The 24,681-nt window shown below is 48.0% G+C and overlaps 2 protein-coding genes across 2 annotated transcripts in view; one reads left to right on the forward strand and one right to left on the reverse strand.

Annotated features, from left to right (window-relative positions):
• LOC134356979 (zinc finger protein ZXDC-like) overlaps positions 1-10,683 on the forward strand; it is a 57,415-nt gene extending 46,732 nt beyond the window's left edge. The window contains exons 11-12 of the transcript XR_010020478.1: positions 7,429-7,515; positions 10,285-10,683. The gene's annotated coding sequence lies outside the window, so the exon portion shown is untranslated. The remainder of the gene's footprint in view (positions 1-7,428; positions 7,516-10,284) is intronic.
• The window catches only part of cfap100 (cilia and flagella associated protein 100), a 45,057-nt gene that overhangs the window by 11,054 nt on the left and 9,322 nt on the right, over positions 1-24,681 (reverse strand). Inside the window, exons 3-11 of the mRNA XM_063068272.1 lie at positions 21,304-21,369; positions 19,858-19,958; positions 19,265-19,457; positions 12,665-12,732; positions 11,788-11,951; positions 10,814-10,894; positions 7,317-7,492; positions 5,060-5,144; positions 4,378-4,438 (exon numbers count right to left, since the gene is read on the reverse strand). Of these exons, the coding sequence (XP_062924342.1) occupies positions 4,378-4,438; positions 5,060-5,144; positions 7,317-7,492; positions 10,814-10,894; positions 11,788-11,951; positions 12,665-12,732; positions 19,265-19,457; positions 19,858-19,958; positions 21,304-21,369 (995 nt within the window). The remainder of the gene's footprint in view (positions 1-4,377; positions 4,439-5,059; positions 5,145-7,316; positions 7,493-10,813; positions 10,895-11,787; positions 11,952-12,664; positions 12,733-19,264; positions 19,458-19,857; positions 19,959-21,303; positions 21,370-24,681) is intronic.

A 24,681-nucleotide genomic window follows, 5' to 3' on the forward strand; every position in this document is an offset into this window, starting at 1 on the left:
ACGGCCCTGCACTAACCGCTACGCTATCGCGCTGTCCCATCGTCAGTGCGTGCAGAGGCACTGGTGGGGGTGATGGGGCACCACAGCGACGTGGTGGTTAGCACAACGCAATGACGGCACAGGACATTCCGGAGATCGGAGACCAATTCCGGAGCTGCTCTGTGAGGAGTGTCTGTACGTTCCCCACTGTGGAATGTCTGGGTTTTCCCTGGGTGCTCCAGGTTCCTCCCACAAACTGGGTAGGTGAATTGGTGATTAGGGTAGGGTTACTCGTGGTTGTTGAGGTTGCGGGGTGGTGTGGTTGAAAGGGTACAGGGTCTACTCCATGACAGGGAGATTAGCGGGGGCTACTGAGGTGACTTTAAACTAGAATGGTTGGGGGGTGGGAATCAAATTAAAGAGGCTAGGTGTGAGGAGGTTAGTTCACAACAGAGGGATGGGAACCAGTGCAGAGAGACAGAGGGGTGTAAAGTGAGCGTAGAAGCAAAAAGTACAAAGGGGAAAAGTAAAAGTGGCAGGCCGACAAATCCAGGGCAAGCATTAAAAAGGGCCACTTTTCAACATAATTGTATATAGAAACATAGAAACATAGAAAATAGGTGCAGGAGTAGGCCATTCGGCCCTTCGAGCCTGCACCGCCATTTATTATGATCATGGCTGATCATCCAACTCAGAACCCAGCCTTCCCTCCATACCCCGTGACCCCTGTAGCCACAAGGGCCATATCTAACTTCCTTTTAAACATAGCTAATGAACTGGCCTCAACAGTTTGCTGTGGCAGAGAATTCCACAGATTCACCACTCTCTGTGTGAAGAAGTTTTTCCTAACCTCGGTCCTAAAAGGCTTCCCCTCTATCCTCAAACTGTGACCCCTCGTTCTAGACCTCCCCAACATCGGGAACAATCTTCCCGCATCTAGCCTGTCCAATCCCTTTAGGATCTTATACGTTTCAATCAGATCCCCCCTCAATCTTCTAAATTCCAACGAGTACAAGCCCAGTTCATCCAGTCTTTCTTCATATGAAAGACCTGCCATCCCAGGAATCAATCTGGTGAACCTTCTTTGTACTCCCTCTATGGCAAGGATGTCTTTCCTCAGATTAGGGGACCAAAACTGCACACAATACTCCAGGTGTGGTCTCACCAAGGCCTTGTACAACTGCAGTAGTACCTCCCTGCTCCTGTACTCGAATCCTCTCGCTATAAATGCCAGCATACCGTTCGCCTTTTTCACCGCCTGCTGTACCTGCATGCCCACTTTCAATGACTGGTGTATAATGACACCCAGGTCTCGTTGCACCTCCCCTTTTCCTAATCGGCCACCGATATAAGGGCTAAGAGAGTTGTAAAAGAGCGCCTGAAGGGTTTATGTGTCAATGCAAGGAGCATTCGTAATAAGGTGGATGAATTGAAAGTGCAGATTGTTATTAATGATTATGATATAGTTGGGATCACAGAGACATGGCTCCAGGGTGACCAGGGATGGGAGCTCAACGTTCAGGGATATTCAATATTCAGGAGGGATAGACATGAAGGAAGGGGAGGTGGGGTGGCGTTGCTGGTTAAAAAAGAGATTAACGCAATAGAAAGGAAGGACATAAGCCGGGAAGATGTGGAATCGATATGGGTAGAGCTGCGTAACACTAAGGGGCAGAAGACGCTGGTGGGAGTTGTGTACAGGCCACCTAACAGTAGTAGTGAGGTCGGAGATGGTATTAAACAGGAAATTAGAAATGTGTGCAATAAAGGAACAGCAGTTATAATGGGTGACTTCAATCTACATGTAGACTGGGTGAACCAAATTGGTAAAGGTGCTGAGGAAGAGGATTTCTTGGAATGTATGCGGGATGGTTTTTTGAACCAACATGTCGAGGAACCGACTAGAGAGCAGGCTATTCTGGACTGGGTTTTGAGCAATGAGGAAGGGTTAATTAGCGATCTTGTCGTGAGAGGCCCCTTGGGTAAGAGTGACCATAATATGGTGGAATTCTTCATTAACATGGAGAGTGACGTAGTTAATTCAGAAACAAAGGTTCTGAACTTAAAGAGGGGTAACTTTGAAGGTATGAGTCGTGAATTAGCTAAGATAGACTGGCAAATGACACTTAAAGGATTGACGGTGGATATGCAATGGCAAGCATTTAAAGGTTGCATGGATGAACTACAACAATTGTTCATCCCAGTTTGGCAAAAGAATAAATCAAGGAAGGTAGTGCACCCGTGGCTGACAAGAGAAATTAGGGATAGTATCAATTCCAAAGAAGTAGCATACAAATTAGCCAGAGAAAGTGGCTCACCTGAGGACTGGGAGAAATTCAGAGTTCAGCAGAGGAGGACAAAGGGCTTAATTAGGAAGGGGAAAAAAGATTATGAGAGAAAACTGGCAGAGAACATAAAAACGGACTGTAAAAGCTTTTATAGATATGTAAAAAGGAAAAGACTGATAAAGACAAATGTAGGTCCCCTGCAAACAGAAACAGGTGAATTGATTATGGGGAGCAAGGACATGGCAGACCAATTGAATAATTACTTTGGTTCTGTCTTCACTAAGGAGGACATAAATAATCTTCCAGAAATAGTAAGGGACAGAGGGTCCAGTGAGATGGAGGAACTGAGCGAAATACATGTTAGTAGGGAAGTGGTGTTAGGTAAATTGAAGGGATTGAAGGCAGATAAATCCCCAGGGCCAGATGGTCTGCATCCCAGAGTGCTTAAGGAAGTAGCCCAAGAAATAGTGGATGCATTAGTGATAATTTTTCAAAACTCGTTAGATTCTGGACTAGTTCCTGAGGATTGGAGGGTGGCTAATGTAACCCCACTTTTTAAAAAAGGAGGGAGAGAGAAACCGGGGAATTATAGGCCGGTTAGCCTAACGTCGGTGGTGGGGAAACTGCTGGAGTCAGTTATCAAGGATGTGATAACAGCACATTTGGAAAGCGGTGAAATGATCGGACAAAGTCAGCATGGATTTGTGAAAGGAAAATCATGTCTGACGAATCTCATAGAATTTTTTGAGGATGTAACTAGTAGAGTGGATAGGGGAGAACCAGTGGATGTGGTATATTTGGATTTTCAAAAGGCTTTTGACAAGGTCCCACACAGGAGATTAGTGTGCAAACTTAAAGCACACGGTATTGGGGGTAAGGTATTGGTGTGGGTGGAGAATTGGTTAGCAGACAGGAAGCAAAGAGTGGGAATAAACGGGACCTTTTCAGAATGGCAGGCGGTGACTAGTGGGGTACCGCAAGGCTCAGTGCTGGGACCCCAGTTGTTTACAATATATATTAATGACTTGGATGAGGGAATTAAATGCAGCATCTCCAAGTTTGCGGATGACACGAAGCTGGGTGGCAGTGTTAGCAGTGAGGAGGATGCTAAGAGGATGCAGGGTGACTTGGATAGGTTGGGTGAGTGGGCAAACTCATGGCAGATGCAATTTAATGTGGATAAATGTGAAGTTATCCACTTTGGTGGCAAAAATAGGAAAACAGATTATTATCTGAATGGTGGCCGATTAGGAAAAAGGGAGGTGCAACGAGACCTGGGTGTCATTATACACCAGTCATTGAAAGTGGGCATGCAGGTACAGCAGGCGGTGAAAAAGGCGAACGGTATGCTGGCATTTATAGCGAGAGGATTCGAGTACAGGAGCAGGGAGGTACTACTGCAGTTGTACAAGGCCTTGGTGAGACCACACCTGGAGTATTGTGTGCAGTTTTGGTCCCCTAATCTGAGGAAAGACATCTTTGCCATAGAGGGAGTACAAAGAAGGTTCACCAGATTGATTCCTGGGATGGCAGGTCTTTCATATGAAGAAAGACTGGATGAACTGGGCTTGTACTCGTTGGAATTTAGAAGATTGAGGGGGGATCTGATTGAAACGTATAAGATCCTAAAGGGATTGGACAGGCTAGATGCGGGAAGATTGTTCCCGATGTTGGGGAGGTCCAGAACGAGGGGTCACAGTTTGAGGATAGAGGGGAAGCCTTTTAGGACCGAGATTAGGAAAAACTTCTTCACACAGAGAGTGGTGAATCTGTGGAATTCTCTGCCACAGCAAACTGTTGAGGCCAGTTCATTAGCTATGTTTAAAAGGAAGTTAGATATGGCCCTTGTGGCTACAGGGGTCAGGGGGTATGGAGGGAAGGCTGGGTTCTGAGTTGGATGATCAGCCATGATCATAATAAATGGCGGTGCAGGCTCGAAGGGCCGAATGGCCTACTCCTGCACCTATTTTCTATGTTTCTATGTTTCTATGTCTTGCTAAACGTAATGAAAATAAAAGGATGCTGACAGGGAGGATGAGCTGGCTGGAACAATGGTGTCAGCAAGCAATTGATACCGTGAAATGATGTATGACTGAAAAGTCAACCAAACCTCGTCATTGCTTGACCAGTCCAACTCCTCAGACTTCGCCTCAATGGAAACAGCACTGGTCCTTAACAGGAAACAGGACACAAAGGGTTAACAGAGTAGCTAGGGTGTGAAATGTACACCCTTGCCTCACCCACTCACCCCCTCACCCCAGATCGGCTCAATGTGACATCAACAGTCACCAGAGGAGACACAGTTCAACAATGGGATTCTTAGTAATCTCATTGGGGACGACACATCCAGCAGAGACTGAATCATAGGCCGTGGCAGGAATGAAGCTCCCCCCACACTGTCCCATCACACACTCCCCCCACACTGTCCCATCACACACTCCCTCCACACTGTCCCATCACACACTCCCGTGGTCAGACACAGAGTGAATCTCCCTCCACACCGTCCCATCGCACACTCCCGGGGTCAGACACAGAGTGAAGCTCCCTCCACACTGTCCCATCACACACTCCCGGGGTCAGACACAGAGTGAAACTCCCTCCGCATTGACCCATCACACACTCCCGGGGTCAGACACAGAGTGAAACTCCCTCCACACCGTCCCATCACACACAAAGTAACACCCCTCCTGTATGCTGGAACTGTGCCCTGTGCTTTTGATGCATTCCTGCTGCAGTCTCACTGCCCCCTCGCCCTCAAGGTGCCGGGGTCCCTCGCTGTACTGTGTACTTACTTCCTCCATTTGGCAGAGTCCTTGGATCGCTGCAGCGGAGACCGCATCCCTATGACTGACTGCACGCCAATTCGACTGCCCTTTCCTGCAGGCGGAAAGGAGGGAGAGGCCCCATTAACACAAGCCTGAGCTCATCAGCCCCACAAAGGCCCCCATTCCCCGACTGGCCGTCGCTTACTCGGCAGTGAGGGGAACTCTGTGCTTTTCCCCTTAATGAAAGGTACAGCATATCGTTGAGGATACTGTTGGGGAGGACGACAGCAACCTGGTCTCTGGCACTGAGTCTGGCCCTGTGACTCATTAGGAAAGGGGGGGGTGGGGGTGAGTCTGGCCCTGTGACTCATTAGGAAAGGGGGGGTGGGGGTGAGTCTGGCCCTGTGCTCGTTAGGAAAGGGGGGTGTGGGGGTGAATCTGCAGTAATGATTGGAGGCTCCATCATTAGAGGAAATGAAAGCAGATTCTGTGGATGTGATAGCCACACCTGGGCTGTATGTTGCCTCCCAGGTGCCCAGGTACACAGCATTCTCAAGGGGGGTAGCTGCTGAATGTTCTGGGGTGTAGATGTTTCACTGGGGAAGAGGGGTGAAGGAGCTGGGGAGTCTCACTGCCATTCAGGGAGAGGATCACAGCTGCAGTAAAAGAGGATGCTGTCGAGGGATTGTCTACCGAGTCAAGTGTAGGTGGAAGTCAGAAACAGGAAGGGAGCAATCACTCTATTGGGAGTACTCTGCAGACCCTCCAATAGCACTAGAGACACTGAGGAATAAATTGGGAAGCAGAGTTTGAAAAGGTGCAAAAATAACAGGGTTGTTATCATGGGTGACTTCAACTTCCCAAATATTGATTGACACCTCCTTAGTGCAAAAGGTTTCGATGGGCAGAATTTGCTAGGTGTGGCCAGGAAGGATTCATGATACAATATGTAAACAGGCCATCTAGAGAGGCTACACTGGATCTGCAGTAGATAATGAACTGGGTCAGGTATCAGCGACCACAACCCCCTGACTTTTACCATAGACTTGGAGAGCTACAGTATATGAGCAGATGGTTAGGAAAAATATTTAACTGGGAGAGTGCCAATTATGATGCTATGAATGTGAATTGGGAACAGTTGTACTTGGGGAGTTGGACAGTGGAAACGTGGAGGTTGTTTCAGGAGCACTTGCACGGAGTTCTCGATAGGCTAGTCCCATTGAGACGGAAAGGACGGTGGGGTGAAGGAACCATGGTTAACAAGAGATATGGAACACCTCGTCAAGAGGAAGAAAGAGGCTTATTTAAGGTTTAGGAAGCAAGGATCAGACAAGGCTCTGGAGAGTTACAAGGTAGCCAGGAAGGAGCTGAAGAATGATCTTGGGAGAGCTCAAAGGGGGCATGAGAAGACCTTGGTGAGGAAGATCAAGGAAATCCCCAGGGCATTCTACAAGTACATGAAGAAAAGGACCATGACTAGACTGGGGGTAGGATCAATCAGGGATAGAACAGGAAACATGTGTCTGGAGTCGGAGGAGGTAGGGGAGGTCCTTAATGTATACCTTGCTTCGGTATTGACCGGTGAGAGGGACATAGACATTTGTGAGGACAGAGTAAAACAGGCTGATATGATGGAACATGCTGATGTTCAGAAAGAGGATGTACTGGAACTTTTGAAAAGTATTAGGATAGATGTCCCCAGGGCCAGATGGGATGTACCCCAGGTTACTACGGGAAGCAAGGGGAGAGATTGCTGAGCTCTTGACAATAATCTTTGTGTCCTCACTGATGACTGGAGGCTGACAAATGTCACTCCTTTGTTCAAGAAAGGGAGTAGGGATGATCCTGGGAATTACAGACCAGTGAATTTTACCAGTGGTGGGCAAATTAATGGCGAGAATTCTTACAGACAGGATTTAAAAGTATTTGGAGAAGTATTGCCTGATTAGAGATAATCAGCATGGCTTTGTGGGGGGCAGGTCATGCCTCACGATCCTGATTGAATTCTTTGCGTATTTGACAAAGCACATTGATGAAGGTGGAGCAGTGGATGTGGTGTGTATGGATTTTAGTAAGGTGTTTAATAAGGTTCCCCATGGTAGGCTCATTCAGAACGCGAGGATGCATGGGATCCAGGGAAAACTCAGAACTGGCTTGCCCACTGATGCCAGACAGAGGTTGAGGATGCAGTCAATTCTGCCTGGTAGTTTGTGACAATTCGTGTTCCGTTGGGATCGGTTCTGGGCACCCAAGTAAAACAACAAGTCATTTGGCTGATACGCACGGTCTACGACAGGCAGTGGTGCAATCCTGGATGCTTCTCTTGAACTGATTTTTGCCAACTTTATTTCCTTTTTCTTCCTCTCCCTCTCTTCCCTCCACTCCTTTGGAGACAGTTTCATCAGGAAATCCCTGTACACCCGGTAGTCCTTCAGCGTCTCCTCATACTTGACAATGTCGCTGGAGGAGTGAGAAGGACAGAGGTAAGTGACACTGGTTCGCGCTCTGCTTTGCGGACAGTAAGGTGGGTGGGGGAGGGGGGCATCAGGACACTGAAGCCAGAGTGAATGCAACCTGCAGATGTTGGAATGCTGAAACAAAATCTGAAAATAAAGCGACCAGTTGGGACATTGGCCTGTGATTTACTCTTGTGGTGGGAACATTATTGATAGGGATTCCTTAGCAACAGGATTACTTGTATTTGGAAAAGCACAAGATATAGGAGCAGAATTCTCCTGCCTTCTCCCTGTAACCCTTGACACCTTTACTAATCAAGAATCTATCCCAATAACTTGGACTGCACAGCCATCTGTGATAATGAATTCCACAAATTCATCACCTTCTGACTGAAGAAATTCCTCCTCATCTTCGTTCTATTCTGAGGCTGTGTCCTCTGGTCCTAGACTCCCCACTATAGAAAACAACGTGGAGTTATTGGGGACAGCTAGGTATCTGTGTCTGAGGAGGTCATGTCCAACAAATGTGATTTGAGCTTGTTAAGGAGATGAAAGTGACTGATGAGGTTAGGGCGGTAGGTGTCATAGAACATAGAATAGTACAGCACAGTACAGGCCCTTCGGCCCATAATGTTGTGCTGACCCTTAAACCCTGCATCCCACATAACCCCCCACCTTAAATTCCTCCATATACCTGTCTAGTAGTCTCTTAAATTTCACTAGTGTATCTGCCTCCACCACTGACTCAGGCAGTGCATTCCACGCACCAACCACTCTGAGTAAAAAACCTTCCTCTAATATCCCCTTTGAACTTCCCGCCCCTTACCTTAAAGCCATGTCCTCTTGTATTGAGCAGTGGTGCCCTGGGGAAGAGGCGCTGGCTATCCACTCTATCTATTCCTCTTATTATCTTGTACACCTCTATCATGTCTCCTCTCATCCTCCTTCTCTCCAAAGAGTAAAGCCCTATCTCCCTTAATCTCTGATCATAATGCATACTCTCTAAACCAGGCAACATCCTGGTAAATCTCCTCTGTACCTACATGAACTGCATGAACTTTATCTACATGAACTTCACTGAGGCTAGCTTGAGCGAGCTAGGGTGTTTCCCTTTGGATGGGAGGTGACTTGACAGAGGTGTACAAGATGATAAGAGGGAGATCGAGTGGAGAGCCAGAGACTTTTTTCGGAGGGCAGAAATGACTAATACAAAGGGGCATGATTTTAAGGCGATTGGAAGAAAGTGTAGGGGTGGGGGGAGAATGTCAGAGGCAGCTTTTTTTATATTATACACACAGACGCACAGAGAACGGCGGGTGCATGGAATGCACTGCCAGGGGTGATAGTAGAAATAGATACATCAGTGGAATTTAAGAAACTCTTAGATAGGCACATAGATGATAGAAAACTGGAGGACTAAGGGGAGAGAAGGGTTAGATTGATCTAAGAATGTTAAAGGGTCAGCACAACATTGTGTGCTGTGTTCTATGTTAATAAAATAAATAATGTCTCTGGTGGTAAGCTAGTCCAGAAGATTAAGTCACAGGTGATCCACAGTGAGTTGGCAAGTTGGATTCACAATTAGTTTGGCTGTTAGAAAACGGGGGCAGTGATGAAGATGTGTTGTTCTGGCAGGAGGTCTGTGCGCAATGGTGTCTACAGGCATCAGAGCTGGGGCATCTGATGTTTGTGAAATATTTAATTAACCTGGATGGAAATGTAGGAGTGAAGTTTGTAGAGGATATGAAAATTGATGGAATTCTGGAGAGTAAGGAAGACTGTGAATGAATTCAGCAGGATGTGGACCGTTTGGTAACACGGGCAGAGACATGGAAGGTGGAGTTAAATCCAGATGTGTTGCACTTTGGAAGGTCAAGTGCAAGAGGAAAGTGTACAGTGAATGGCAAGACCCTCAGGAGCACTGATGTCCAGAGGGATCTCGGGGTGCAAGTCCACATCTCCCTGAAAGGGGTAACACAAGTGGATAGGTGGTGGGGAATGCAGATGGCATGCTTGTGTTCTTGGTTGGGACCTTGGGTAAAGGAGTCAGGAAGTCATGTTGGCCTTTGGTCAGACCACATTTGGAGTATTGTGTGTATTTCTGGTCACCCCTTTACAGGAAGGGTGTGGAGTTTGAGGACTTTAGTAAAGCTTTTGACAAGGACCAATGGTGTTCTGCAGGGATCATTGGTAGGACCTCTTTTGTTTGTGATATATAGAAATTATTTGGATGATAATAGAGGCGGTCTGATCACTGAGTTTGTAAATGACACAGAAATTGGTGGAACTGTGGAGAGTGAGGAAGATTGCAAATGAATTCAGCAGGATGTGGACCGTTTGGTAACATGGGCAAAGACATGGAAGGTGGAGTTAAATCCAGATGTGTTGCATTTTGGGAAAGGTTAGACGTCAGTCCGTAGTATCCTCTACAGCCATGATGAGGTCACTCTCAGGCTGGAGGACCAACACCTCACATACTGTACCACTCGGGTAGCCACCAACCAGACAGCATGAACATAGATTTCTCTAACTTCCGGTAATTTTTCTCCCCTCCCCCTCCTCTCCTTTTCCATTCCCTAGTCTGGCCCCTGTTATCCCTTCTCCTCTCCTCACCCCCCACTGGTTCCCCTCCTCTTTGCTCTTCTTCCATGGCTCACTCCCCTGTCCCATCTTTTTCAGCCTTTTCCACCCATTGCCCCTCCTTCCCACTTTCTTATTCTGGCATCTTCCCCACTCCTTTCCAGTCGTTACAGAGAGTCTCGGCCTGAAATGCTGACTGTTTATTCCCCTCCACAGATGCTGCCTAACCTGGAGTTTCTCCAATGTTCCGTGTGGGTTACAGAGGAAAACCACCACTTCACCACCATCCCGATTTCAAAATACATTGCCATTCCATCTCTGACCCTGGTGTCTAAATCGTGCGGCAGACCCCAGTGTTGTCCGGTTCTTCGACCCTTCATTCTAACTTGCCAATCAGTAGGACAAGAGAAGGTCAAAGAGGCTCACTCCCACCTCTGAAGGACATTTGTAACCAACATCCCCATCCCAAAAACTGAAGCAAAGCCTAGAGTCTGGAGGCCTCCCCTGGGGTGGGAGGACTGTCTGCGTGGTTGGGTGGGAGGTAGGACATGGTTCGTGTTGTTGTTGCTTGTCTTGCTCTGCTGGGCACGGTGGGCATGTTACTCTGGAACTGGAATGTATGTTGGCACTGGCGAGTTGCCCCCAGCACAGCCTCGGGTTGTTGTGGGTTGTTAACACAAGCGGCACATTTCACTCCGTTTCAACGTATGCGTGATAAGTGAATCTGATCGAATAAAGCACTCACTTTTTCACTGCCATCATCTGCGTTGTCAACTTCTTTATCTCTGCAACTTTTTCCAGCTTCAGTTTGGTCTCCTGCTCCGCTCTGCAAATACACACAGGGTCAACACTTCAATCCTGGGGGACAGAGAGTAGTTCTGTCCCCTCTCTGGGGCCACAGAACCTACAGAGATTCCCCATGCGAGCTGAACCATCTAGTAATCTACAGGGCGAAAACCTGTCTCCAAGCACACTCAAACAGCCAACGTCCTACAGAGAACTCCTCCCCCATCACCACCCGCTAGGCAAATACAAACAGAGTCAACACGTAATCCTGGGGAGCAGAGAGTCCTGTCTCACCTCTGGGGCCACAGAACAGAAGGTTGTCCATCTAGAGATGAACAGAAATGAAAAGGAATTTCTTCAGAGAGATTGTGGTGAATCTGTGGAATCCATTGCCATGGGCAGCTATGGAGACTAAGTCACTGAGTATATTTAAAGCAGAGGTTGAAAGATTTTTGATTGGCCAGCGTGTGTTAAAGGTTACAGAAAGGAATTTGAGAGGGATAATAAATCAGCCATGATGGAATGGTGGACTCGATGGGCGAGTGGCATAATTGTGCTCCAGTTTTATGGTCTTACGGATAAAAAATCCGATTCTTACTCTGATTTTGACCGCTCAGGACATGCCCTCTTCTCATTACCGACGTCAGGGAGGAGGTACAGGAGCCTGAAGTCCCACACTCAATGTTTCAGAAACAGTTTCTTCACCGTCAGATCTCTGAACGGTCCATGAACATGACCTCAATATTTCGCTCTCTTTTTGCACTACTTGTATATTTAGTATCTCTGTTTGTAACTTAGGCCCTTGCACTGTACTGCAACCAGTAAACATCTGATATCAAGCTATAAAAGTCAGTGATAATAAACCTGTTTCTGAATCGGACATTGGTTGGAGACTTTAGCTCCTGTGGAGAATAGAAAAGGTTCCACGTTTACATTTGCATTGCTTGCACTGAATTCTTGTCGTTCTCCTTCAAGAACTCGTCGAACATGGCGGCGTCCTCCTCCAGGAATCGCTCCGCCATCTGCAATTTCTGTTCCTCGGCAGCTGCGGCTTCTTCCAGTTTCCCGATCTCGTCCTTCTTCATGGTCAGCGAGTACTGGACACAAACAATTGCCCAGGGAGCATTAAGAACTAGGACAACACTACGCCCATCTCATCTGCCTCCCCACACAGCTGCAAGAAACTGCAGAGTTACGGCCACAACTCAGGAACTAGCCGTACCTGCGTGGACTTTGTGTGCACTTCTCGCTGACCCCAAAGCGTCCTACACATTCCATATTCTCTCCCCCCCTCTCATCAGGCAGAAGATAAAGCCTGAAAACAGGCCCCACCAAGCCCAAGGGCAGTTTCTACCCCACTGTTATTCAACTATTGAAAGATCCCTTGTACAATACGATGGACTCTTGGCCTCACAGCCTGGCCAGTTATGAACTTAACTGCACTGCACCTTTTCAGTAGCTGTTACTCTTTATTCTGCATTCTGTTATTGTTTTCCCTTGTTCTCCCTCACTCACCGCTTAATGATAGGATCTGTATGAACAGGGTGCAAGACTAGCTTCTCACTGTATCCCAGTACACGTGACTATCATAAACCAATTCCAACAGCAATATACTGCATTCTGTTCTCGTTTTCCCCGGACCACCTCAGTGATGTGATGAAATAAACTGTATGGATGGCATTCAAACCAAAGGTGGCTTTCACTGTACCTCGGTGCATATGACAATAATAAACCAATCTGTCAATTTGAATTTAGCCTGGAGAAGATGCTACATCAAATAGATTCTCCACAGTGTTAATTAGAGAGTTACCTGAAGCATAAACATTTCCCGCTTCTTGTTGATGTAATCATTCAGTGTTTCCTTCTCAATGTGACGGTCTGAAAGGGCACACACACATTAACACGATAGCTGCAGAAGCTGGAAAACCAGAGTAACACACACACACATTAACACGATAGCTGCAGAAGCTGGAAAACCAGAGTAACACACACACACACACACACACACACACACACACACACACACACACACACATTAACACTGACACACACACACACATTAACACACACACACACATTAACAGTGACACACACACACATTAACACACACACACACATTAACACACACACACACACATTAACACTGACACACACACACATTAACAGTGACACACACACACACACATTAACACTGACACACACACACACATTAACACACACACACACACATTAACAGTGACACACACACACACACAAACACTGACACACACACACATTAACACACACACACACATTAACACTGACACACACACACATTAACACACACACACACACATTAACAGTGACACACACACACACAAACACTGACACACACACACACATTAACACTGACACACACACACATTAACACACACACACACATTAACACACACACACATTAACACTGACACACACACACATTAACACACACACACACACACATTAACACTGACACACACACACACATTAACACACACACACACACACATTAACAGTGACACACACACACACACACATTAACACTGACACACACACACATTAACACTGACACACACACACATTAACACACACACACACACATTAACACTGACACACACACACACATTAACACACACACACACACACATTAACAGTGACACACACACACATTAACACTGACACACACACATTAACACACACACACATTAACACACACACACACACATTAACACTGACACACACACATTAACACTGACACACACACATTAACACACACACACACACTAACAGTGACACACACACACAAACACTGACACACACACACACATTAACACTGACACACACACACATTAACACACACACACACACATTAACACTGACACACACACACACATTAACACACACACACACACACACACATTAACAGTGACACACACACACATTAACACTGACACACACACACATTAACAGTGACACACACACACATTAACACTGACACACACACACATTAACACTGACACACACACACACACATTAACACTGACACACACACACATTAACACACACACACACATTAACACTGACACACACACACACATTAACAGTGACACACACACACACAAACACTGACACACACACACACATTAACACTGACACACACACACATTAACACTGACACACACACACACATTAACAGTGACACACACACACAAACACTGACACACACACACACATTAACACTGACACACACACACACATTAACAGTGACACACACACACACACAAACACTGACACACACACACACACATTAACACTGACACACACACACATTAACACTGACACACACACACATTAACACACACACACACATTAACAGTGACACACACACACAAACACTGACACACACACACACACACATTAACACTGACACACACACAAACACTGACACACACACACACACACACATTAACACTGACACACACACACATTAACACACACACACACACACACACACATTAACACTGACACACACACACACACACTGACACACACACACACTGCTGGTAATAGCTCAGCAGATCAGGTAGCATCAATGGAGAGGAGTAAACAGTCAACGCTTCGAGGGGAGACTCATCAGGACCAGAAAGTAAGGGAACAGAAGCCAGAATAATCTATCCCTCTCAAAATTTTGCATCCCTCTTTCAAATCTCATCCCCTCATTCTATGTTTTAGGAGCAGCCTCTTCCTCTCTACCATCAGAATTCTGAACGGACTATGAACCCATGGATATCACCTCACAATTTTACGCTATTTTTCTTCATATTCTTATTGCCATTTATAGTATTTTTTTATGAGCTCAGGGCATGGATCAACATATGGAATTATGATTTCGTAGCCATTAGTGAGACTTGTTTGCAGGAGGGGCAGGACTGGCAGTTCAATATTCCGGGATTCCGTTGTTTTAGTTGTGACAGAGTGGGGGGGGGGATTAAAGGAGGAGGGGTGGTGTTACTAGTCAGGGAAAATGTCACGGCAGTGCTCTGTGAGGACAGACTGGAGAACACATTTAGTGAAACGTTATGGGTAGAACTGAGGAATTAGAAAGTTATGACCACGTTATTGGGGCTATAGTACAGACCACCCACCGGTCATAGGGATTTAGAGGAACAAATTATAGAGAGATTGCAGACTTTTGGAAGAAACACAAGGTTGTTATAGGAAGTGATTTTAACTTTGCACACATTGACTGAGACTGCCATATTGTAAAAGGACTAGATGGGATAGAGTTTGTCAAATGTGTTCAGGAAAGTTTCCTCAATCAGTTCTCAGAAGTCCCAACGAGAGAATGTGAGATACTGGATCTGCCATTAGGGAGGTGATAGAAGTTTGTGTAGGGGAGCACCTTTGCAGCTAGTGATCATAATGCCATTAGTTTCAAAGTAAACTTGGAAAAAGATAGCTACACACATCAAAGTTGCTGGTGAATGCAGCAGGCCAGGCAGCATCTCTAGGAAGAGGTACAGTCGATGTTTCGGGCTGAGACCCTTTGTCAGGACTAACTGAAGGAAGAGCTAGTAAGAGATTTGAAAGTGGGAGGGGGAGGGGGAGATCCGAAATGATAGAAGACAGGAGGGGGAGGGATGGAGCCAAGATCTGGACAGGTGATTGGCAAAAGGGATATGAGAGGATCAGGGGACAGGAGGTCTGGGGAGAAGGAAAGGGAGTATGGGGAAAAAAAAACCCAGAGGATGGGCAAGGGGTGTAGTCAGAGGGACAGAGGGAGAAAAGGGAGAGAGAGAGAAATAATGTGTCTATAAAAATAAATAACGGATGGGGTACGAGCGGAAGGTGGGGCATTAGTGGAAGTTAGAGAAGTCGATGTTCATGCCATCAGGTTGGAGGCTACCCAGACGGAATATAAGGTGGTGTTCCTCCAACCTGAGTGTGGCTTCACCTTTACAGTAGAGGAGGCCGTGGATGTTTGCGTTGGTAAAAGATAGGTCAGTTCTGCAGACTGAGATTTTAAATTGGAGAAAGACTAATGTTGATGTATCATAAGAACATAAGAAATAGGAGCAGGAGTCGGCCATCCAGCCCATCGAGCCTACCCCGCCATTCAATAAGATCATGGCTGATCTGTCCGTAAACTCAGCCCCATCGACCTACCTTTTCCCTATAACCCTTAATTCCCTTACAATGTAAAAACCTATCTAACTGCTTCTTAAATATATTTAGGTGAGGAAGCCTCAACTGCTTCCCTGGGCAGAGAATTCCACAGATTCACCACTCTCTGGGAAAAACATTCTATCCTCATCTCCGTCCTAAATCTTCTCCCCTGAATCTCGAGGCAATGTCCCCTAGTTCTAGTCTGACCCACCAATGGAAACAACTTTCCTACTTCTATCTTATCTATCCCTTTCAAAATTGTGTATGTTTCTATAAGATTCCCTCTCATTCTTCTGTATCCCGGAGAGTAAAGTCCCAGCCGACTCAATCTCTACTCATAGGATAACCCCTTCATTATATGTACTTGTTCTTGCAGAAAAGTGGCCCCAGGACAACAGCCCATAAGCTATCAATCTTCAGACCACGGCATCTGCGGACTTGATGCTAATATTATTTTGTGAATGTATGTGCTATTGTAACTATATGCGCTAGGTCTGACTGTATGTACTGTGTTCTGCCCTTGGCCCTGGAGGAATGATGTTTTGTTCAGCAGTATCCCTGTGTATCACTGAATGACAATTAAACTTGAAACATAGAGACATAGAAAACCTACAGCACAATACAGGCCCTTCAGCCCACAAAGCTGTGCCAAACATGTCCTTACCTTAGAATTACCTAGGCATACCCATAGCCCTCGATGTAGTCACCCAGGAGTCTCTTAAAAGACCCTATCGTATCCGCCTCCACCACTGCCGTCGGCAGCTCATTCCATGCGCTCACACTCTCTGTGAAAAAACTTACCCTGACATCTCCTCTGTAGCTACTGCCAAGCACCTTAAAACTATGCCCTCTTGTGTTATCCATTTCAGCCCTGGGAAAAAGCCTCTAACTATCCACACGATCAATGCCTCTCATTATCTTGTACACCTCTATCAGGTCACCTCTCATCCTCCGTCGCTCCAAGAAGAAAAAGCCGAGTTCACTCAACCTATTCTCATAAGGCATGCTCCCCAATCCAGGCAACATCCTTGTATACTTCCTCTGCACCCTTTCTATGGTTTTCACATCCTTCCTGTAGTGAGGCAACCAGAACTGAGCACAGTACTCCAAGTGGGGTCTGACCAGAGTCCCATATAGCTGCAATATTACCTCTTGACTCTTAAATTCAATCCCACGATTGGTGAAGGCCAATACACCGTATGCCTTCTTAACCACAGAGTCAACCTGCGCAGCTGCTTTGAGTGTCCTGTGGACTCGGACCCCAAGATCCCTCTGATCCTCCACACTGCCAAGAGTCTCACCATTAATACTATATTCTGTCATCATATTTGACCTACCAAAATGAACCACCTCACACTTATCTGGGTTGGACTCCATCTGCCACTTCTCAGCCCAGTTTTGCATCCTATCAATGTCCTGCTGTAACCTCTGACAGCCCTCCATACTATCCACAACACCCCCAACCTTTGTGTCAGCAGCAAATTTACTAACCCATCCCTCCACTTCCTCATCCAGGTCATTCATAAAAATCACAAAGCGTAGCGGTCCCAGAACAGATCCCTGAGGCACACCACTGGTGTATTCAATGCAGAATATGACCTGTCTACAACCACTCTTTGCCTTCTGTGGGCAAGCCAGTTCTGGATCCACAAAGCAACGTCCCCTTGGATCCCATGCCTCCTTACTTTCTCAATAAGCCTTGCATGGGGTACCTTATTAAATGCCTTGCTGAAATCCATACACACTACAACTTGATCATTACAAAAACATCGTGATCTGATGTTTCCTTCTATGCTAATGCAGGCTCAATATCATCCCATATGGTTCATCTCCACTGTGACGGGTAGTGACACAAGGGTTTATAGAACAAACAACAGTACAGGTCCTTGGACCACAATGTTTGTGCCAAACTTTTAATCTGGGAGTGTGTGGTGGGATGGTACGGAGAGAGCTTCACTCTGTGCCTGACCCCAGGAGTGTGTGATAAGACCACAAGAGATAGGAGCAGAATTAGGCCATTTGGCCCATCGAGTCCGCTCCACCGTTCAGTCATGGCTGATCCTTTCTTTCTCCTCCTCAACCCCACTCCCTGTAACCTTTGATGCCATGTCCAATCAAGAATCTATCAAACTCTGCCTCCTAAGGGTTCTTATATTGTGATCACTGTCTCCTAAGGGTTCTTTTACCTTAAGCTCCCTAATCATGTCCAGTTCATTTCATAACACCCAATCTAGTATAGCTGATCCCACGACAAACTGCTCTAAAAAGCCATCTCTTAGGCATTCAACAAACACTCTCTTGAGATCTATTACCAGCCTGATTTTCCCAATTGACCTGCATGTTAAAATCTCCCATGAATACCATAACATTGTCATTTTGACTCACCCTTTTCTATTTCCTGTTGTAATCTATGGTCCACATCCCAGCTACTGTTGGGAGGCCTGTGTATAACTGCCATCAGGGTCCTTTTACCCTCGCGGTTTCTTAACTTAACCTGCAAGGATTCAACATCTTCCAATCCTATGTCACATCTTTGTACTGATTTGATGCCATTCTTTACCAGCAAAGCCACGACAACCCCTCTGCCGACCTTCCTATCCCTCCGATACAATGTGTAATCCTGGACGTTCAGCTCCCAACTACAACCATCCTTCGGCCATGGTTCAGTGATGGCCACAACATCATACCTGACAATCTGTAATAGTGGAACAAGATCACCCACCTTGTTTCTTATACTCTGTGCAGTGAGATGTAGCAGTTGAGTGCTGTATTTACTACCCTTTTTGATTCTGCATCCCTAATGCACTGATACTCACCCTGCTGGCTTCAATTCTGTCCTATCATCTGCCTGCCCTCCCTGACAGTCTGACTGTATGCTATCTTTGCTTTTTTATCATTCGTCCAGACCTGAGTCCCTCCTCTCTGATTCCCCTCCCGCCAAATGAATTTAAACCCTCCCCAGCAGCTCTAACAAACCTGCCTGTGAGAATATCATTCCCCCTCAGGTTCAGGTCATACCTCGCTCAGAGGAGATCCCAATGATCCAAGAACCTGAAGCCCTGCCCCCTGCACCAGCTTGTCAGCCACACATTTATCTGCCAAATCATCCTGTTTCTACCCTCACTAACACATGGCACAGGCAACAATCCAGAAATTACTACCCTGGAGGTCCTGCTTCTCAGCTTTCTCCCTAGCTCTCACACAGACGGTAAGAAGGAGGAAGTACCTCTGGTGACTTGAACCTTCCACGTTGGGTCACCTTTGAGAGCGGCGAGTTTTTTCACGTTGGTTTGATGTACTGCCTCGGGGTCCATCTCTGTTTCCTCCTCTGCCTTCAGCGCTTTGCCACACTTGGCGTTGGCACGAGCCGTGTATGTGGTCTTCTCATAGACCTTGAGTTTCTTTTGTTCCTCTTGTTGCTGGGTTCCAAAAGCGAGGGCAGGAGGTGAGGAGGGGTGGCAGGGTGTGGCATGGGGTGGCAAGGCGCCGGCAGGGGTGAGAGGGAGGTGGGCAGGGGTGGTGGGGCTTAGGTCAAGTCCTGGACCTTGTGGGGGCGGGGGTGGATGTGTGTCAAGTCCGGAGCAAGGAGGGGCCGGGGCATGTTCCGAATATGGCTAAAAGTGGACTGTAAATTAACTTGAAGTCAACCACTATATACGCAGAAAATTACAGATTCCAATTAAAATTTTACTGTAATGATAATAGGCCAAAGAAATTTCTTCTACACAGTTTCTAAACCTCCTGCAGTCTGTGTAAGGTGTGTCTGACCACTGAGTAATTGTGGAGTTCACAGCCTGATGACTGGGGCTCAATAACTACCTTCTTCTTCTCTTCTCTCTCGATGTCCCGAAGGGTAAAAATGTCACAATCACGAGGCATCTTGAAGGGATTGTGCTTCTCACTCAGCCGTTGTTTACATGCTGTGGATCAGAATAGGACTGTTATCATTTGTTCATTTATTGTCTCGTGTATGGAGAGGTAGACGGGTACAGAGGGCCACGGTCCACATCACTAGGCAGCACGGACTGAGTGGCCTGTTTGCAGGCTGTTGTGCTTTATGACTACTGAGCGATAGATCGTTACCGAGTCACTGAGCTCTCACCTCTCTCATGGTTATAAAGATACAACCCACTACAGTGGTGACATCTACAAACTTGTAGATGCAGCTGCACCTGTGACCAGAGAAGGAAGGTAATGAATTCCTGTCACAAACAAGAGGAAATCTGCAGATGCTGGAAATCCGAGCAACGCACACACAAAATGCTGGAGGAACTCAGCAGGCCAGGCAGCATCTATGGAATAAAAGTACAGTCGAGGTTTCGGGCCGAGACCCTTCAGCAGGACCGGAGAAAAGAAGATGAGCTGTCAGTGTAAGAAGGAGGGAGGAGGGAAGAGGGGAAGAAGAAATACAAAGAGATGGGTGAAACCAGGAAGGGGTGAAGTGAGGAGATGGGAAGTTGATTAGTGAAAGAGATAAAGGACTGGAGAAGGGGGAATCTGACAGGAGAGGACAGAAGGCCATGGGAGAAAGGAAAGGGGGAGGGACACCAGAGGGAGGTGATGGGCAGGCAAGGAGATGAGGTGAGAGAGGGAAATGGGAATGGGAATGGTGAAGTGGGGGAGGCACTACCAGAAGTTTGAAAAATTGATGTTAATGCCATCAAGCTGGAGGCTACCCAGACAGAATATAAGGTATTGCGCCTTCAGTCTGAATGAGGGAGGAATGCACAGTACTGGAGGAACTCAGCAGGGCATGTCTCGACAACAGAGAGGAATAAAGAGTCAATATTTTTATGGAAACCAGCGTCTCATCCATAAACTCTTTGTACACTTCTCAGTAAAGCAGCAGACATAATCAACCCCACTCACCCCAGACACTCGCACTTCTCCCATCGGCACCAGACACCAAAGCCCGAAAGCAGGGTCCACCAGGCTCGTACCCCCGTTACAAGACCATTAAATAGTTCCCTATTATGATCAGATGAATTCTTGACCTCTCAATCTATCTCTTTATGCCCTTGCACTCTATTGTCATTCATTCTCATTCATTCTCTCTCTCTCTCTAACTGTGACATTCTAGTCTGCATTCTGTTATTGTTTTCCTTGGTTCTAACTCAATGCACTGTGCAGTGATCTGATTTGTATGAACAGTAATGCAAGACTATATCTTGGAAAAAAATACCATGAGTTGGAATTGGAGTATTGTAAATAATAAACAAATTCCAAAACCAAATCCAATTCCAGCAACAGAACATTATTAGTTACCTGGGATTTTGGGCATTTCTGACTTTTCTGCTGGTTTCTCCACTTGTTGTAAGCTTGCATGGGATACTAGAAAGGAGAAAAATGAGACAGAGAACACTGCAGAGAGGTACCTGATCTATAACATTCAGTGGCAAATACATCAGAATAATCTCATTGGTCCGAATGGGACCTTGTTCAAAATATTGACAGGAAAGAAGTTGGACATCAATACATCGGTACTAATTACTGGACCCTCAGTGTACAGGTGCTCTGGGAGTTTGTGACAGGATGGTGGAGAGGGAGTTTCACTCTGAGTCTAAACTCGGGAGAGTATGATGGGACTGCATGGAGGGAGCTTCACTCTGTGTCTGACCCCGGGTGTGCGTGATGGGTGGTGTGGAGGGAGTTTCACTCTGCGTCTGACCCTGGGAGTGTGTGATGGGACGGTGTGGAGGGAGCTTCACTCTGTGTCTGACCCCGGGAATGTGTGATGGGACGGTGTGGAGGGAGTTTCACTCTGTGTCTGACCCCGGGAGTGTGTGATGGGATGGTGTGGAGGGAGCTTCACTCTGTGTCTGACCCCGGGAGTGTGTGATGGGACAGTGTGGAGGGAGATTCACTCTGTGTCTGACCCTGGGGAGTGTGTGATGGGACGGTGTGGAGGGGGTTTCACTCTGTGACTGACCCCGGGAGTGTGTGATAGGACGGTGTGGAGGGAGCTTCACTCTGTGTCTGACCCCGGGAGTGTGTGATGGGACGGTGTGGAGGGGGTTTCACTCTGTGACTGACCCCGGGAGTGTGTGATAGGACGGTGTGGAGGGAGTTTCACTCTGTGTCTGACCCCGGGAGTGTGTGATGGGACGGTGTGGAGGGAGCTTCACTCTGTGTCTGACCCCGGGAGTGTGTGATAGGACGGTGTGGAGGGAGCTTCACTCTGTGTCTGACCCTGGGAGTGTGTGATGGGACGGTGTGGAGGGAGCTTCACTCTGTGTCTGACCCCAGGAGTGTGTGATGGGACAGTGTGGAGGGAGCTTCACTCTGTGTCTGACCCCGGGAGTGTGTGATGGGACGGTGTGGAGGGAGCTTCACTCTGTGTCTGACCCCGGGAGTGTGTGATGGGACGGTGTAGAGGGAGCTTCACTCTGTGACTGACCCCGAGAGTATGTGATAGGACGGTGTGGAGGGAGTTTCACTCTGTGTCTGACTCCGGGAGTGTGTGATGGGACAGTGTGGAGGGAGTTTCACTCTGTCTCTGACCCCGGGAGTGTGTGATGGGACGGTGTGGAGGGAGCTTCACTCCGTGTCTGACCCCGGGAGTGTGCGATGGGACGGTGTGGAAGGAGTTTCACTCTGTGTCTGACCCCGGGAGTGTGCGATGGGACAGTGTGGAGGGAGATTCACTCTGTGTCTGACCCCGGGAGTGTGTGATGGGACAGTGTGGAGGGAGCTTCACTCTGTGTCTGACCCCGGGAGTGTGTGATGGGACGGTGTGGAGTGAGCTTCACTCTGTGTCTGACCCTGGGAGTGTGTGATGGGCCGGTGTGGAGGGAGTTTCACTCTGTGTCTGACCCCGGGAGTGTGCGATGGGACGGTGAGAAGGGAGCTTCACTCTGTGTCTGACCCCACGAGTGTGTGATGTGACGGTGTGGAGGGAGCTTCACTCTGTGTCTGACCCCAGGAGTGTGTGATGGGACAGTGGGGAGGGAGCTTCACTCTGTGTCTGACCCCGGGAGTGTGTGATGGGACGGTGTGGAGGGAGTTTCACTCTGTGTCTGACCCCGGGAGTGTGTGATGTGACGGTGTGGAGGGAGCTTCACTCTGTGTCTGACCCCGGGAGTGTGTGATGGGACAGTGGGGAGGGAGCTTCACTCTGTGTCTGACCCCGGGAGTGTGTGATGGGACGGTGCGGAGGGAGATTCACTCTGTGTCTGACCCCGGGAGTGTGTGATGGGACGGTGTGGAGGGGGTTTCACTCTGTGACTGACCCCGGGAGTGTGTGATAGGACGGTGTGGAGGGGGTTTCACTCTGTGACTGACCCCGGGAGTGTGTGATAGGACGGTGTGGAGGGAGTTTCACTCTGTGTCTGACCCCGGGAGTGTGTGATGGGACGGTGTGGAGGGAGCTTCACTCTGTGTCTGACCCCGGGAGTGTGTGATGGGACGGTGTAGAGGGAGCTTCACTCTGTGACTGACCCCGAGAGTATGTGATAGGACGGTGTGGAGGGAGTTTCACTCTGTGTCTGACCCCGGGAGTGTGTGATGGGACAGTGTGGAGGGAGCTTCACTCTGTGTCTGACCCCGGGAGTGTGTGATAGGACGGTGTGGAGTGAGCTTCACTCTGTGTCTGACCCCGGGAGTGTGTGATGGGACGGTGCGGAGGGAGGTTCACTCTGTGTCTGACCCCGGGAGTGTGTGATGGGACGGTGTGGAGGGGGTTTCACTCTGTGACTGACCCCGGGAGTGTGTGATAGGACGGTGTGGAGGGGGTTTCACTCTGTGACTGACCCCGGGAGTGTGTGATAGGACGGTGTGGAGGGAGTTTCACTCTGTGTCTGACCCCGGGAGTGTGTGATGGGACGGTGTGGAGGGAGCTTCACTCTGTGTCTGACCCCGGGAGTGTGTGATGGGACGGTGTAGAGGGAGCTTCACTCTGTGACTGACCCCGAGAGTATGTGATAGGACGGTGTGGAGGGAGTTTCACTCTGTGTCTGACCCCGGGAGTGTGTGATGGGACAGTGTGGAGGGAGCTTCACTCTGTGTCTGACCCCGGGAGTGTGTGATAGGACGGTGTGGAGTGAGCTTCACTCTGTGTCTGACCCCGGGAGTGTGTGATGGGCCGGTGTGGAGGGAGTTTCACTCTGTGTCTGACCCCGGGAGTGTGCGATGGGACGGTGAGAAGGGAGCTTCACTCTGTGTCTGACCCCACGAGTGTGTGATGGGACGGTGTGGAGGGAGCTTCACTCTGTGTCTGACCCTGGGAGTGTGTGATGGGACGGTGTGGAGGGAGCTTCACTCTGTGTCTGACCCCGGGAGTGTGTGATGGGACGGTGTGGAGGGAGCTTCACTCTGTGTCTGACCCCGGGAGTGTGTGATGGGACGGTGTGGAGGGAGCTTCACTCTGTGTCTGACCCCGGGAGTGTGTGATGGGACGGTGTAGAGGGAGCTTCACTCTGTGACTGACCCCGAGAGTATGTGATAGGACGGTGTGGAGGGAGTTTCACTCTGTGACTGACCCCGGGAGTGTGTGATGGGACAGTGTGGAGGGAGTTTCACTCTGTCTCTGACCCCGGGAGTGTGTGATGGGACGGTGTGGAGGGAGCTTCACTCCGTGTCTGACCCCGGGAGTGTGTGATGGGACGGTGAGAAGGGAGCTTCACTCTGTGTCTGACCCCGGGAGTG

Source organism: Mobula hypostoma, chromosome 15 (assembly GCF_963921235.1).
Source record: "Mobula hypostoma chromosome 15, sMobHyp1.1, whole genome shotgun sequence".
Classification (NCBI taxonomy): domain Eukaryota; kingdom Metazoa; phylum Chordata; class Chondrichthyes; order Myliobatiformes; family Myliobatidae; genus Mobula; species Mobula hypostoma.